The sequence below is a fragment of the Ictalurus furcatus genome, chromosome 13 (genome assembly GCF_023375685.1).
Source record: "Ictalurus furcatus strain D&B chromosome 13, Billie_1.0, whole genome shotgun sequence".
Classification (NCBI taxonomy): Eukaryota; Metazoa; Chordata; class Actinopteri; order Siluriformes; family Ictaluridae; genus Ictalurus; species Ictalurus furcatus.
Window position 1 is genome coordinate 20,635,500 of NC_071267.1, and position 18,339 is coordinate 20,653,838.

The 18,339-nt window shown below is 39.2% G+C and overlaps 1 protein-coding gene across 1 annotated transcript in view; it reads right to left on the bottom strand.

Moving 5' to 3' along the window:
- Positions 1 to 10,786: 10,786 nt before the first annotated feature.
- Positions 10,787 to 18,339, bottom strand: part of usp54b (ubiquitin specific peptidase 54b) — an 85,286-nt gene continuing 77,733 nt past the window's right edge. Inside the window, exons 16-19 of the mRNA XM_053640566.1 lie at positions 15,207 to 16,105; positions 14,777 to 14,898; positions 14,095 to 14,205; positions 10,787 to 11,477 (exon numbers count right to left, since the gene is read on the bottom strand). Of these exons, the coding sequence (XP_053496541.1) occupies positions 11,406 to 11,477; positions 14,095 to 14,205; positions 14,777 to 14,898; positions 15,207 to 16,105 (1,204 nt within the window). The 3' untranslated portion in view covers positions 10,787 to 11,405. The remainder of the gene's footprint in view (positions 11,478 to 14,094; positions 14,206 to 14,776; positions 14,899 to 15,206; positions 16,106 to 18,339) is intronic.

Below are 18,339 nucleotides of genomic sequence, written 5' to 3' on the forward strand. Positions count from 1 at the left end.
CTGAGCTGAATGAATACAGAAAACATGCAACAATAGTACATGGAATTTTCTAAGAAATCACTTGGACTGCACATTTTTGTCTTGTTGGAATAGTGGACAATAGAGGACATTTATCCAAATCAACAATGCCCATAGACAACAAAACTAAACTCATATGATGAAAAAATGTTGCCACTTAAAATTTGAAAGTCAGGAAATTAATTCCGGTTCTATGGAGGTTTTAGTTAAAAAAAAAAAAAAAAGAAAAAAAGAAAAAAGAAAAAAAAAAAAAAAAAGGAAATAGCACTTTTTATGACATTTCACAGTGATAGCCGAGCAAAAAATGTTGCTTAGCAGCATAATTGCATTGCAGTATGGAGATTCCTGCTTATCTGAATGATGTTGTCCTAGTTCACTGTTACCAACCCTGGTTCAATACCTTAAAAATGTGATAATTAGATGGCAATGTATGATGTTTGAAAATTCAAAAGAAATTGCCATTTACACACTTAGTCTTGCTGATTGCAACAAATGAACAGGTTCCCACAGAAACACTGGACTGATTTGACCTTAACCTGTCAGGCCCTCGATTCTTCACCTTAATGGATATATTAACCTGTATTACAAATCACTGTCTTGGTAGGGGAGAGCCATCACAATTGTAACATTTGACTCTTACAAAGACTCCTGCATTTATGCATCTTTGGGCATCTTTTCTGCCTGCCACTTTATGCTACTCTGAAGCAAGAGTTTGTACAAACAGCAAGCGTTACAGGTTTTAACCCTAGTTTCTCACAATCTACCAAGCAGAAGGAGCATGTGCAAACTTTAAAAACTTTGCTACCAGCATAGTTGGTTATTATTGTATTCTAACGACTTTTTCTGATAATGCAGTAATGTAACTTTACATTTTAAATGTATGTAATTTGATTACAGTTACGGATATAATCAGTCAATAAAATTACATTACATGCATTAAAAATGTATTGTTAAGTAAACATTATTAAGTAAAATGCATTTTTAAAATAATTCCTGTTTTTCGCGGCTGCCAGGGGTGTAACATGGCCTGGGTAAGATTTTTTCTTTAGTCCTGAATAATTCTCCAGTTGGAGCGGCTTGTCACTACGTAACTGGACGTCAGTAAAAGAAGACGGCGGTGAAGTAATTTTATATCTTTAGTGAACGGAGGCGAGACCAATCAGACAGGGTTTACAGGAAAATACGTGGAAACACTCGTGTCTTATTGGCTGACAGCTCTCGATTCTGCCAAACGCTAGCTCACAGTCAGTGTGAGGAAAAATGGATATATGCCGTTTTATTATTTTTTTAAACCAGTAAAGGAGAAACTGAAACACTAACATTCTCTGACCCTGAGCAGGAAAACAAGGTGTGTAAATGTCTATGAGTTCCTGTTTACGTGAACATGATATGAGTAGAGCAAAAGGAAAGATGATGCACTTTGCATGGCACTATAGCAGCTAAACCCATACAATGTTAGCTTAGCTGTGCTTCCTGTCGGTTAGCAGCACCAAACTAGCCTAGTTAGAAAAGTTTTATGTTTTATCTGTCTGGTAGTCGTACAAACAGTGACAACACCGAAGCAAGTTTTGTGATAAATCCAACTTTTTCTGATTATGTCATACATTGACACGCGCTAAAATTACTGAAAGAACTACGAGTTTCATAAAATGAGTTTCTAAAAATAGTAGTGTATTTTTCTACGTTTTCAAAGTAACTTGAAAGTAATGTAATTAGTAATCTGATTACTTTTTATATGCAGTAATCAGTAATGTAATCAAATTACAATTTTAAAGTAGCAATTAGTCATCTGTAGAGGATTACTATTTTTTGAGTAACTTACCCAACTTACTACAACACATGGTGCCTTTCATTTGAAATCATTTAGCCTTAGAGCCGATGCATGATAAAGAGTCTGTCTGTCCTAATTTAAATCATTCATAAGCCAGACAGCTATCAGGATGCTTCCTCCTAAACCATCTATTGATTCGATAGAGAGAGAGAGAGAGAGAGGGATGTTTTCGGATGTTACCTAGCTCAGGATTCCTCACCGCAGGATATCTATAGTGAGTGACCACCAACTGTTCTGAGAGGTGTATATGCATGCGTTGGGGTACATGAAAAATCCTTAAGTTCTTAATTTAGAACAGATATGCCCAAACTAGGGCCAAAGTTGGCCCGTGGTGACTTTTGATTTGGCCTGCCATGCCATATGTGAGAAGGGGGGGAGGGGGGTGGGGGTAGGAGGGGAAATGTCATTGAAGCTGATCTTCATTTCTAATTTAACATAACATTTTTTAAATTTATTTTTGAGCTACCAAAAAAGTTAATTGAAATTAATTGTTGAGAATATAAGTGAATTTGACTTTTATTTAATGTACATGCGTACTTCAAGGCCTGTGTGCTTTGACAGTCAACAAACAGGGAATGATGGAAAGATCCATGCAGTGGCACACAGACAATGGGAAATTTAAAAAGGTTTGGCAAGATGATTTTTTATTTACTGAAATCAATTCAAAGTCAGTGTGTCTAATTTTCAAACAGTCAGTTGCTGTTTTGAAAGAGAACAATATCCGTCTTCATTATGAAACAAAACATTATTCAGCTTTCTCAAAATACAGCGGCGAGGCGTGAAAACAGAAGGCTAACGAGCTACTTACTAAACTTCGATCTGAGCAGAGCGCGCTGCTACGTCCTTCATCAGCTCAAGAAAGTGCCACACGGGCCAGCTATCAGATTTCCGCACTAATTGCTAAAAGTGGAAGAGCCTTCACTACTGGAGAGTTCGTCAAAGAGTGCCTTGCAGTGGCTGCAGAAGCAGTGTGCCCTTCTCAGATACACATGTTCTTGCAAATCAGCTTGTCGAGGAATACTGTTACCCGACGCATAGAGGACATGGCCCAAGACATCGGTGAGCAAATCGAGGCAAAAGCAACTGCCTTTTCAATAGCACCGATATATCTGATTCGGCACAGCTGTTGGTATTTCTGCGTGGAGTAAATGAAAATTTTGAAGTGACTCAAGAGCTGGCTGGTATTGAGACTCTTTCTGGTACTACTAAAGGAGAGGATCTTTTTTTTTTTTTGCTGTTGAGAGAGTGTTAAAAAACAATGAATTAAAGTGGGAGAATATGGCTGGCATTACAACTGATGGAGCCCCAGCGATGGTAGGGAGGAAATCTGGCCTTGCTACGTTGGTGTCTCAGAAAGTGAGTGAATGTGGGGGGAAATTAGTAAAGTACCACTGTATTTTACATCAAGAACAGCTATGTGCCAAATCCATCGGGCTTGTGGATGTGATGCGTGACGTCATCAAAATTGTGAATGATATACGCTCCAAGGCGCTCTCTCACTGGCAGTTCAAGGTACTGTTTGATGAGATGGATGCACAATATGGTGATGTGTTGTACCACCAGGAGGTTAGATGGCTGAGCCGAGGAAAAGTTCTCAGGAGATTTTTTGATCTGCGTGATGAGATCAGAGCTTTTCAGGAACGCAAGATTGGTAGTATTCAAGTGCCCACGAATAAGAAATGGCTTTCTGACCTGGCCTTCCTTGTGGACATCACAGAGCTGCTCAATGTGTTAAATGTTCAGCTCCAGGGGAAAGACCAGATTATCACTCAGCTTTTTGATCATGTCAGAGCCTTCAAACTAAAACTACTGCTGCTCAGAAGACATCTCTCATCAGGTAACATTCACAATTATAATATTCACAATAGTTTTATGTGCAGTTATTATTATTGTTAATACGTATATTTAGTTTGCATTTATATCCAGTGGTGTCAGCTTTGGTATTTTTTGTTAATCAAGCTGATAAAATTTGTGTCAAAGTTATCTTAAATTATCATGGATTAATTTCTCACACTGTTCCTCTCTCATTCTCTCTCTCTCATCCCCACATCCAGGAAATTTAGCCCATTTTCCCTGTCTTAGAGAGGCAGGCATGATGAAAGAGAAGGTACCCGAGTATGATGCTGTTCTCAGCAACCTTATCCAGGAGTTTGACAGTCGCTTTGAGGACTTCAGACACAATGCTACTGACTTTGAGTTGTTTGCTCAACACTTCACCATCAGTGTGGACACAGTCAGTGATGATCTTCAGATGGAACTAATTGAGCTTCAGTGTGTTTCAGAACTCAAGCACAAGTTCAGGTCCCTTCCCTTGATAGACTTCTACAAATGTGTCCCAGCAAAAAGGTACCCAAAGATGTGCAAACAGGCACAAGTGATGCTGTCTCTGTTTGGCAGTACCTACCTCTGTGAACAGACTTTCAGTCTGATGAACTTGAACAAGTGTAAACTGAGAAGCAAACTAACTGACTCTCACCTACATAATAACCTGACTTTGTCAGTAAGTCAGCTGCAGCCCAATTTGGCAAAACTTTTGAAAAATAAGGACTAGCTTCATGGCTCTCATTAGAGGTCAGTTATACTGCAGGAATATGGTTGTATTGCTCATAGCTTGAATAGTTGTATTAGGCATTGAACATGTACTATAAATGGGATTGTTTCTATGTTTTCATGATACTATACATTTCACTGAACTATAAACTCTGAAAATAAACTACATTAGTTAAGCAGATTACAGACTGATGTTTCCTATGTATTTAATTATTTGTAAATATTATGAAATCATAAATGAGGAGAACCATGGCAATTTTATTTTTAATATAATACAGTTTGGTATAACTTTCGGCCCACAGCCCTCAATCAAGTTTGATTTTTGGCCCTTCGTAGGAAAAAGTTTGGGCACCTCTGATTTAGAACATGCATATCTGTGGTTGGATGCACATGATGCAGCGGAGGAGAGCAAACACATGAAGCTGAGAAACCTAGAGCAGCTTCTCTTGTCACTGGAACACACCCACACTGAAGACATGGCCATTCTCAAAAATGGCAGAAAAAAAATCAGCATAAAAATAATGAAACGTTGTGTCATGCCAGTATGCAGGAATGAGCAGGGATAAAATACACAATTTTAAGAAATGTCAGGGTCTAGCTTGTGTTACTTCTCTCTGCAGCTAGAACTTAACAAAAGGCCACACTTTTGTTAAGACCAAGTCTCTGTCAGTGCCAGAAAAAACAACAACAACAACAACAACACACACACACACACACACACACAATTTACCAACCATTTCTAAAGGGAAAACACTAAGCAGTTACCTTTGTCAAAAATAAGCTATTCAGAAGACTGCAGCTTTTGTAGAAAACATGTCAATTTCCTGAGAAATAGAAATAAAACTGAAATTGAGATTGATTTTCTCTGTGTGGTCACCAGAACAACCTGCACACAGTCCAGTAACATCACATGGCTCCATATTAAACAACATTCAACCATACTTCAAAATTATTGACACTCTTCAGCGAAAAAGAGCAAACATGAATGCATAAAATCAACAAAAATGATAGTTTGAGTCTAAATATGTATTTGGGAATGATGTACAATTTTATTGTAATTGTCATATCACAGTAAACCAGCAACCCATTTCCCAGAATGCACCAACAACTACAAACATGGCTAAAAAGGACTACACTTCCCAATGTAACACACAGACACATCAACTTTTCATAAGAACTAATCACACACACTTGATCCTGATCACAATCAACATCACACCACACTAAAGACTGTTCAGGCACTAGGCTTTTGCGAAGTATACGCTCAGTTGCTTAGTCTCTGTCATTATTCCAAGCCTTATATCGTGTTTGCTTTTCTGGTGTTTTGACTTTGCTTACGTTTATGACATTGTCTCTTTGCCCTGCCCTGTTTGTGCTGTTTGCCTGATCTCCTGACCTCTGCATGTTCATGATTATTGTCTTCTGCTTTATCCTTTGCACTTGTTGTTGTTTCATTAAACTGCCATACCTGCACTTGCTTCTGTCCTGCGCCTACATTAATGTGACAGTAATACTATGCCACATACAGTGGTGCTTGAAAATGTGTGAACCCTTTAGAGTTTTCTGACCTAAAACATCATCAGATTTTCACACTAAAAGTTGAGAAAGAGAACCCTATTAAACAAATTAGACAAAAATATTATGCTTTATCATTTATTTAATGAGGAAATTATCCAATGTTACAAATATATGTAAACCTTTGCTTTCAGTATCTGGTGTGACCCCCTTGTGCAGCAATAACTGCAACTAAACATTTCCTGTAACAGTTGATCAGTCCTGCACATCAGCTTGGAGGAATGAATTTTAGCCCATTCCTCAGTACAGAACAGCATCAACTCTGGGATATTGGTTGGTTTCCTCACATGAACTGCTTACTTCAGGTCTGTCCACAATATTTCTATTGGATTAAGGTCAGGACTTTGACTTGACCATTCCAAAACCACACAAAAATTGTATTCTTCTTTAATCATTCTTGGGTAGAATAACTTATGTGCTTAGGGTTGTTGTCTTGCTGCATGCCCCACTTTCTCTTGAGATTCAGTTCATGAACAGATGTCCTGACATTTTCCTTTAGAATTCAATGTCCCATCAATGATAGCAAGTCGTCCTGGCCCAGATGCAGAAAAACAGGCCCAAACCATGAGACTACCACCACCATGTTTCACAGATGGAATAAGGTTCTTATGCTGGAATGCAGTTTTCCTTTTGCCTGTTTTATCCTTACCTATCAATTTAGTATGAGATATACACAAAAACAGAAGAAATCGGGATGGGGATACTTTTTCACAGCACTGTAGCATCCACTGACAGCTGCAATTTTTATTTTCATAACAAATAGGTTATTCAATTGCATTCTGGGAAAGTGGGTATCATATAATTGCTAGAAGTGAAAAATACAAATGTGATAGGACCTTCTAATTTATGCAACAGCACTGTTGGATTTTCGAATCTAACTGGTCAGAAGGTGTTAATTAATGTTCTATAACTGCAGCTCTGACAAGCAGCTCTGCTTTCCATAATTCAAATTACAAGTTGATAAGGTATTGTGCTTATTCCAATACCTTATCATTCATATAGTAATAACTCAGACAGGGACTTGTATGGCAGAGGCTCCTCAAACTCTTATTCAGACTGTTGATTAAGCATTGACATGGTGACATTTTCTGTAAGGAGATGTCTATTTAACATTTATGTAAAGGAGTCTGCAGTGTCAACGCTTTTGTTTCCACCACAGGAAAGTCATCAGGACAGAGGACTTATAGTTCCCAGTTTCTTGGTGAAGAGAAGCTGATGAGGAAACGACTGTTTATAGCTACTATAATGCAAGTGATAACAGGAACTTTTGGAAGTTACACAAAATTAAACGTAACTATAAACAGTTATACAGTATGACATGTAATTTACTGATGAATTAAAATTTGTAATAATCTGCAAATTGCTGTGGAATAAGAGAAAGAAGCACTTTTGGATGTGCTGTTGTGTGTATATATATATATATATATATATATATATATATATATATATACATATATATATATATATATATATATATATATATATATATATACACACACTATATATATATAGCCCAATTTGCCCAATTTGGACATTTTCCCTTAGGGGTGTACTTACTTTTGTTGCCAGTGATTTAGACATTAATGGCTGTGTGTTGAGTTATTTTGAGGGGACAGCAAATTTACACTGTTACACAAGCTGTACACTCACTACTTTACATTGTAGCAAAGTGTCATTTCTTCAGTGTTGTCACATGAAAAGATATAATCAAATATTTACAAAAACGTGAGGGGTGTACTCACTTTTGTGAGATACTGTATATATATAAGCTTAATCAACTCAAATAATCTACAGGGTACTAACAGTAGCTCTATTTTGTATTGGTCCGTATCACACCACCCTACCATTAACTATTTTCTAATAACAGCATGCCCTATTGTGTCCTGGCCCTTGTAACAGACTATGTTACTGCGTTGATACCAATTTTTGTATTGCGTGCTCTGACCATCTGAGAAGCTCCATGCAAGTGTGCCTGGAGGTTCTGACAGATCACAGCATTTACAGGATACAGGAAAAATATAATTTCGGTCAAAATAATGCTGGCCAATCTTCAAAAATGTGTTTTTGTGACTGCAATATGAAACAGTATAATGAAAATACAATATTTTGTGCAGCTCTTACACTCTGCTAATCAGATAGTGCAGAGGAGAAGGCCCCAGTGGATAATTTATAGGGATTAAAGTATGCAGGTCACTTACTCAGAGAGCTGACGATAGGCACTGAGGAAAACCAACCACAATGTGGCGCTGTTTCACTGCAGTCCAGCTCTATATTGTTTTATTACGGCATTATACACTGCTGCCATGCTGGATTTCACAGAAAGGACTGATGAGTGGTATTACTGACAATGCAGAACATTTGTAATTCTATTGAAAGTAATTATCACCTCCCTTCTGATACGTGATACCACAGCGTTATGATCACGATCTAACAGAAGCGACATCATATTATAGCATTGTATTGTATTGTTGTCTATCTAAATAGGCTGATTAAGGCTATTTATTCAGAGCAGACAGTAATAATAATGATGATGAATAGACAACTCACAGACACAGCCGGCGGTTGTGCAGCACCCCTGCTGGAGTGCATTGGTAATAACTTTATTGCAAAAATACAAGTTCCCTCAGCCCCAAGCATTTACAAATGAGTCCCAAACAGGAAAAACCATTGAAATGATTTTTCATCTTCGAAAAATCCATCTCTCTCTGGCTTCAGCTGGCATTCAAAGGCTGATATTAATACAGATGTTAATATGTACATATTTAACGATTCGGCAAGAAATCACTTTCATCCTCAGTTAAAGGAAAAACCAGGGAGGTCTGGAGGAACACACACACACACACACACACACACACACACACACACACACACGCACACACACGGCTTTGTCCCAGTCTGACTCTTTGCTGGTTGTTCAGGAGAGTGCGATTTGTTGCATAGCATACTCGTGCACCACCACTGCTACATTCTCAAACACCCTTTAGATGAAAAGGTGAATTAAAAAAATAGTAACATGGGCGAGCTTTATAATAGTGCCAATCTTTGGTTGAGAAAACAGTTTGTTCAATTCTGAATGAAATACAAAAAAAAAAAAAATTACTCAATCTGTAGTTAAGCATTTAGTGCTTACTTTTTAATGTGAAAATAATGATCATTATATATCATTAAGACCAATGGGTTACACACTGCAACTGTGATATCAAACTTCTGAAGACCACTGATCAATCTCTGTTACAATATTTCAATTATTTCTTTATATTACAATATGCTCATAGCATAAAGTACAATAAAGTACCTCTTGTGCAAAATGTTCATAAATTCTGGAAACACTCATAAGGGCTTCAAGTTGTTTCTACTACATTTTAGTAGCTATCAGGGCCAAACATTCTTTAACTTGGATTTTTATAATTAAATCAGGATTTCGCTAAAGAAATGTTTACTAAAACTACATGGAATGACTATGACCCTTCTCCAGGCCAGATGTACTTACTACAGATACTCGACTACATTGTATCAGCCTCATAGCTACGTTATCAGTGTCAATGCAGGTTACAAAAGAAATATAAAGAAAGCTTAACTTGGCATATCTCCCTATACAAATGGGAGAACTGTCAATAGAATTCAAATAGCAGTTTGACTCCAGCTTTACACTTCTGAAGTGTACTATACTCGTCTTAATGCAGATAGTAACTAGAACCACTAAAATGAATTAACATTCCATAACGTCATAAAGTAGAGTTTCTCCATTCCTCTGAATAATTTGTAAGTATTTCATAGTGTTCATATATTTTTTTTCTTTGACAATAAATTCATTGATTAGTGTATATTCAGTCAAAAGGAGTGAAGCAGTCTTTGCCTGTAACACTAGACAGAAAACAGGTGTGTGCTACAGGGAATGCCCATACAAGAGGAAGAAAAGGTCGAGTTATTCCCGTCCGCTTTCCACACTAGGGCTGCACGGATACATGCGTGCTCTGACCAAGCGCCAGAGCCGAGGAACGAAGAAATACAAAAAAAAATAAAAATAAAAATAAGGACAGCTCCTTCAACTGTTCTCTCTTTTTTTTTTTACAGGGTGTGTAAGTAAGTATGCGTGTCAGTCAATAAATCAGTACAAACTATGAGCTACTTGTCCATCACCCTAGAAAAAGTGGGTCAGTTCATTCTAGAACAAGAGAGAAAGAAAAGAAATCCTTTAAAAATGTCAGAGGAAAGGATGCGATGTGGAGGGTTTGCTTGAGCTCATTGTGGGTTTTTACATGGGCGTCGCCGAAGATGGATGGCCTCTCCCACACTCTTGCCCACACACAAAAGTGGGTTATTTCCATTAACTTGTATAGTATTGTAGCTAAATAATGCTATGCTACATCTAAACCTAATCCTAACCTTAACTTCAGTATCCAAAAGAAAATATTTTTTTAGTTTTTCAAAGAAAAGCTGCATTCATATTGAGAAACAAAAAAAGAAAAGGAAAATGATGACCAAATGTCCACACAATGTTAATACTGTCAATGCTGTATTTCTATCATCATGGGGACATTTGGCCTAACTAAGTGTTAAATAGAGACACACACACACACACACATTAATCATGTGCAGTAGTTAAACAGACCTCAGAGATATTGAAAAGTTATCCAGGATGCTGCTGGATCTCGCCGGCTTTGCAGCCCCACGCAGTGCGTTTAATTAAGTTAAGTGTTCAGGGTAGGATGGCTCGCTGCGGGAGAGCCAAGGCTCAAAGCCTTTCTTGTACCACAGCATGCTGTTAGCGCCCATACCCCCCCCCCCCCCCCACACACACACACATACACATACACACAGTCACACACACACACACACACACACACACACACAGCTACTTAGTCCATCACATTATCCCAAACAGTGAACTGAACAAGGAAGAAAATAAGCTCTGCCCTTCCCTTCACCATGCTGTGGACAGGAAGGAAACACGCTTTAACACACTTTAAAACACTGCTATGCAGGACAGAGGCAGGAAGAGGAGGCTGACCCAGATCCATTATACATGAACACTGAAAAAGGCAGAGCAGCCCACCACACTCTGAGTGGGGAAAAAAGTTAAAGAGAGGAAATAGTTAAGGAAGACGCAGTAGGCAACACGCCACATGAATAAAGGAAATGATGGGAGCCCATCATGGTCCGAGAAACAGAGTCGGGGCTATAGCTACAGGAGGATTTTGGGCTTCAAGAGGGATCCAGCCCTCCAGAGCTGATAGTGCTCCAGTGGGCTAGTGTAGCTAAAAGCTAGGGTCACTGGGATTAATCTCTGTTACAACATTCTAGCAATTACTTATTATTTGTATGTGCAGGGATCCTTGCAGGAATCATAAAGATGGAGGGTGTTGTAGGTGGGCCTAGGACACCAAGGAGACTGCTGCCCAGGATGCCAGTGGTACAGCTCTGTCACATTTCACTGGTGGACTGGACTGAGCTTGACCCCAGTTAGACACAGCCAGAAACTTGGTGACCCTCTGGACACGTCCTGCAAGGGAGGAGGATGGTCGAGTGTGAAGAACAGGATTTCAAGCAAATCGAAAGTGAACTTCAAAAATGCACATACGAATAGACTCAATATCAAGAAGCACAATATAGAACAGGACGGCTTTGATCAAACTCCTGACACTCAGACTTAAAGCAATGAAATTAGCATTAGTAAGCAGAAAGCACTGTGAGAATAGCCTCAGAGCATGGAGGTGAAGAATGAGACAGATTTACCTCGGGCGGTCACACAAGGCTGAGACAAGTGAATAGAAATGAGAAAGATGGAAGGCATGATGGACTGATGGGCACACAGGGGGACTGCATGAGTAAGAGACATGGGCAAGAAGTGTGACATGATGTGTTCTTCATGCAAAACATACATATTTATTACAGACAGACACATACTGAGCAGAAGGACAAATATAAGTTCGCATTAAAGGTATGTTAGAATGAGTAGACATATGGAGGTTAAAGGATGTGGACACAGGATGGCAGTATAAGTCAGAATGACAGTCAGTACTCATTGTCTATGTGTTTTGCATGTATGTAGAGGGTGTTATTGGGGGAAAGCCTTCACAGGCTTCTGATTTGTCACAATATGCCCGCAGAGTAAGCCATGTTGGACACATTAGTGCACCATGTTGACAGTAACAGATGCAGTGATGGAAAAAAAACCAAAAAAACGCATCTTATTCAACTGTAATCAAACATTAACGTGTAACTACTATATATACACCACCTCAAGACATTTACATTATAGCAGCTGGTTTAATCTGTAGATTATCCTTTGTATGTACTAAGGGGCATTTAGAGGACCAGTTTATCTTATTTAGAGCCCTCTGCTGCCTGAGAGGCAAATTGCAATTGCAATGAAAACACAGAAACACTGACAATCCCTGGAGCTCATTTCCAGGCCAGAAAGCTGAGAAGTCCAAAATGAAAAAAAATGATGCAAATAGCTTCGTGATAGTGTGTGAAATATACCATTGTTATCGATAGTATCATCATGCCGTCTTCTATACTGTACAAAATACTAGGGACTTAGTATTAGTAAAAATAAAAGTCCTCAATGGTATATTTCACACAAGGTCACAAAAAAATTGGCAATAGCCTTAAGTTTTGGATAGCATCGGGACCTTGCTGAAATACTATGCTGTATATATATATACTGAATAGTCTAGTTGGAAATTCTAGCAATGGCTGCCTGGCAAGACACGGCCTCCGTGTTTCTCAGTTGAAAACTTTACTGCCCCCCATGGTTATGTTTATATTTTGCTGAAAATGTGGTCAACCATTTTTAGATTTTATTTACAGTTAGATATTTTCTATCCTTGATCTGTCGCCTGGGAGTTGAAAATAATGGCACAATTATTGCTGTCCATGTGCTATCTGTAGCATTGCTGTTACTATGATTACCTCGCAAGAGGAGCAAGCGATTTTTCACCTGCTGTATCAAAAGCTGTGTTAAGCAGGAAATCTGACCCTTCGTACACGAAACGGAGAAAGACAGGTGAAGCAGAGAGAGAGAGAGAGAGAGAGATGTGCTGCTTGTCACGTCTAAAGCTCTTAAAGATAGAGAAACATTTCAATTTAATAGCTATTTCAATAGATGGTATCTTTTTTGCCGATTCCCGATACCATCGTCAGTTGGTTAAAGTTTACATGGCAATATTGTGAAATAGTTTTTTCCCCCTAAGATATTACTGTATACTGTATATGACTATTGTATGTCTAGAAGCACTTATATATCACAAACTGCACATGTAATTGTATTTGTATTTTGAAATATAAGAAAATGTAACAACATAAATTGTGTGATCTAATCAACCTCACTGTAATTCACTCCTCTAGTAAACACTATTAAAACAGAAATGTTTGATAAAAGCACTACTGATGGTGCTGTGTATTGATTGGGCATGTAACAGCTCCAGCACTTTTTACTATACTAGTTGAACAAACCTTAAAAGTGGTTACCCTATGCACTACAAACAAGAGAAGTATTATGGTTTAACATCTACTAACCATAGTTATCAGGAAATACCTCAGTGAAATCACACTAGTATCACGGTTCATGTTTTATAATCATAGTCACCATACAACCTAGAACTATACTGAATTATTGTCAGAGTGGGGAAGCACAAATTGTCAGTAGCAATGTGATTTGATTAAATGGTATGTACTGCACACAAGGGAGCATCTAATAAACGATAAAATCTGACTGGCAGGTAACAGGCAGCACACATATACACACTCACAAACACACAAAGTGAATTGATGACAGTGGCACTAGAGTCAGATTTCCAGAGCTCATATCCCATTCCCTCATCACGCAGTCCCTCAAACAGCCTGTCACCTCGAAGTTAGTTTTAGCACCTGTGCTATCCTCCTCTGTGTGCTATGAATAAGCTTCACTAAGCCCTTGTTTCAAATTATAAACCTAAATTACTCTAATGAGCAAGCTGAGGTTCAGCTCCTTGCACCATCTCTGAATATGTGGGGAATGTTTTATAAATGCAAGGAGCCTTTATGAAATATTGTGAAATATTGTGAAATATTATGAAATATTATATATATATATATATAATACACACACACACATCTGTGTGAAAGATACATACAAAGCTGTGTGAGACAGCAAGACGGTCCTGTCTACGTCCAACTGCGGTCCCACTCAGACTGCGAGCAATGCGGCGCAGGTGATCAGGATCATACTGCCTGTCATCCACTGGCTAGATAGAAAAAAAACACATGCACACACTAGTCCCAAGAACAAAGCACACTGAAAACAAGGAACAATCCAAAGTGTCATAAAGAAATAAAAATGAAAGCCAAGTCACCAAGATGAACTTAGCACAAAGTAAAATTACCCACTGCTGGAAGCTAATTGCTTTCTTGTGTGCCATTTAAGTCCATTTTCTTTTTGCCAAGCGAATTTCATTTGTGTTTGTTCTGACGGCTGCTTGGATTTCGACAAAACAACGAGTTTTCGTTCCATTCGGGAACTTTTGATATATTGACCACTTTTCTTGTGATATTTAATAGAGTTAATAATGTCTTCATCATTATTCTTAAATAATAGAAAAATAGTTACGATAAAGAAAACCGCTTTTCTGTGCTTTTAACTGTTAGTGTACATACATTTATTTGGAATTTCTTCAGTAGGCTTTGTTTATGCAACATTACATATTAGTATGAATTTGAATATTAAAAAAAAAAACAACAACAGGTGGATAGAAATAAACTTGTATACATGTACACCCAGTGGAAAAAGTGTCGTGTGTATTCACACACGTGTCTCACCATGTCTGTGTGTGCAATGGAGCTGCGAGAGCCTGGTGCTCCGAATGCAGTTCTCTCCAGCTCAGCCGTGGGGGTCTGTGAGCGTCCCACCCCAGAGAGGAGCTGCCATGCTGCAGGAGTCACTGAACAAGGCAAGCAAATTACAACACGGTGCAATACACTCATAATCCTCTGTGCGCTCTAATACAGAACTAACATGTTTCATCAGCCACTAAACCGTCTTTGGCAGATCTCATATGTGAAAATGGATGTTAATCCCAAATCTATCAAATACGTCATATATGTAGGTCATCATATATAGCTCAAAGTAATTGAATAAATATGAGCAAAAGACAAAACAGGTTTTAAAATGCCAAAAAAAGGAAAATGTAACGTTCTTAAAAATGTGCCACCAAGGCTAATTAGTACACGAACCGCAAACGATACATACCTGTTTTCCCAGCGGCCGGGCTAAGACGACGGCCTGCTCGCAGACTAGCCTGATACAGCGAGTCCAGCTCTGAAAGCTCATTCTCCTCATACTCTGCAGCCTCAGCCTCCAGTTTTGGTTCAAATTGAGAGCTGGCAAACTTTCTGATACTCTTGTTCCTAGAGCTCATTGGACTATAGGGTGGACCGTTCCATCCATGTGAGCGTGGAGAGATAGCAGGTCTAATGAGATGGCTCTGATCTGGTGGGGTCTCGTGGGGCGTGACCACGGCATCGGGGCGGTCCAGGCTCCAGGAGGACCAATGACGAGCTGTGATAGGAGGAGGGGCGGGTCTAGGGCTGGAGCGGGATAACACAGGTGAGAGAGGGAAGGGAGGGTTGCGTAAAGGTTGCCATATGGGGGCTCCGGGGTGTTCATATACACTGTTCTCAGGTTGAGGCAATGTGTTTGCTACATTAGGATGGGGGCTGTCAGAAGTGCCCCTCCATAGGGATGAAGCAGGGGATGGAGAAGAGGAAGCTAAAGGCTGCTGGTGCTGGGAAAGCTCTTCATCTTCATCCAGAACACCCCAGAATTCCAGGGGAAGAGATGGCATAGAGATGGCCAGGTGCTTATGGATGGTTCTGATCTGCCCTCCTGAGGCCTGCAGGACATCGGAAAGTTTCACACCACCCCATTCAGTGTCTTTCTTTGACTGATTTCCTTGAGTATGGTCTTGTGGACGTGGCTGAGGTATGGGAGTGTGTGGAGTGTTAAGTGACTTTAGTGAATTAAGTGAATTAGAGGTGAGTGGCTTCGTCTGGGCAGGAGGTGGCAGGCCAAGGGATGCGTCTTGATTGACTTCCCACACCTCCTCCTGATTGTCTGTCAGCAGTATTTGGACCGAGCCAGGCTGTTCACTGAAAAAAAAAGAATAGACAAAATCGAATTGGGTTTCCTCAAAGGAACAGTGGCATCAAACAATGACCGTGTCAGCAACTGGTTACTAAAGAATATCAAATTTCAAGACATTTTAGAAAATCGTGGCTTTTATCATTCTTCAGTCTTTTACTTTTGCATTTCATTACTTATGCAGGAGATACAGTATGTACGAGTAGTCTGCTGTAAACCCTTTAAACCATGAAAACAAAGGATTCATTTTCCAAACCCATTTTCACATGTTTTTGTCATTAATTGTAAAAAGATTTATGATACGGCCAAAGGCGCTTTTATCATCAAGGCACTTTGTCATCAAGAGACCAAGCTCAAGGAGACTTGAGGCAGTTTCATCTCGGTTAACATGACATACATACGTATGAACACACACACACACACACACACACACACACACACACACACACACACACACACACAGTGTGCACAGAATGACCTTGACATCATTTTCATAGCCACTGCATGAAGCAGAAGATTTAAAGTAGTAATAAATATGCCTATAAGCTTTACTGTCCATTTATCAGTAGGACTAAAGGGCTGATTTCCTCAAGCATGATATATACACACTTAAAATGCTGTCTTTGATTTTCCAAACACACACCAGTCAGTATTTAAATTCCTCTTCCATCTTCATAAGGTGTTCAGACGGTGTTTCTAAAGAATTATGAAGCAATGGTAGAGCTCATTATTACGGATCAATGCAGAAACAACTAAAGTTAGTGAGACAATTTTATTGTTACAGCCTAGCTTAGAGCTTTGGTAGAGGAAACTTTCCTTTTTTCCCCGCTTTCCTTTCAGGATATGTTAGAGAAAGGCATGACTAAGAAGAACTGGTTAACAAGGAACGTTTAGAAGTGTGCTAGTGTACTTAAAGGGCAGCTCATTTAGCCTGCATGCTACAGCGTTGATTGATGCAGTCAGTGAAGTACAAGTGCAAAGATTCCTGATGAATATGCTAGCGCACCGGCTCCCTGTAAATACTCCTCCAGCAGCATGTTAGCTAATTACCCAGGGGGCTTCGGCCGGGTCAGCCCATACATCACATCAGCACTTCTGATCGATAGGGACGAATGAGAGAAGAAAAAAAGTGTGGAGTGAAATAAACACACTCCATTGATCACACTGCAGCGTCCCCCCGCTGACTGCAGTGCCGGTTCCCCTGTAGTGTGACCAGCGTCTGACAAGAACAGCAGCAAGCACCGCAGATTCCGTAATAAGCCCACGGCTATAATGAAGGGAGCGACTGTGCTGAAAGTGATATGCTGTCCTCTTGACTAAGCTGTCTTGGAAGTGTGGGTGGCTGACCTCTGCTTCTCGACTTTATCAGAAATCTTTACCTGCCTTATAGCCACAATCCACTAGGAAGCTTACAGCCACACAATAGATGAAAAAAACAACAAAATAAAGTTATAGTGTGTGAGGGGTGGTGTCAAAACACACTACATTTTCAAACTCGGAGTGTGTGTATATACCGGGTTTTACGGTAACCAGGCGCTTGTTTTAGTTAAGATGTAAAGACTAGAAAAAGTTTACATGCACACTTTTGTTCTTCCTATTTTAGGAAAATCATTTTACCTATAGCAGTTAATAAAAATGTGTGGTTCTTTGATGGACTAGTGGCTAGTGTGTGGTGAAGCGTGAGATTCCTGGTCAGGTAACCAACTCCAGCCACTGGAGTGTTGCACGAGCCAGTGCACCCTCAGTGCTGGTCCCAAACCCGGAAAATGGGGAGGGTTGCGTCAGGAAGGGCATCCGGTGTAGAACGTGTGCCAGAACCGATTATGCAGTTGGGTGTAATGTGCTGGATTTGACAATTCGTTGTATGCTTAATCTAAATTGGAGATGAAAAAAAATACTGTACTTCAAAAGTACTTTTGACCATTTTCTGCATCATCCCTAATATATATATTAAGGTTAATTAAAAAAAGAAAAACAGAACTTATGTTACCTATATACTTCTTTAATGTTAGCTAAGACAAACCTACATTAATGGCTTTTATTTCACATTAATGAACTCAAAAACATTCTCATTGACAGAACGCATCAGTGCTTCATCAGCGTATCTTTTAATAAAATAAATAAATAAATAAATAAATAAATAAATAAAGTCGAGACGAGAAAACTAATACTAATAAGTCAAAAATACTAATATGAGATGGAGGAAGGGGCGGGGCTTCCAGGGGTGTCAGTTAATATCAGA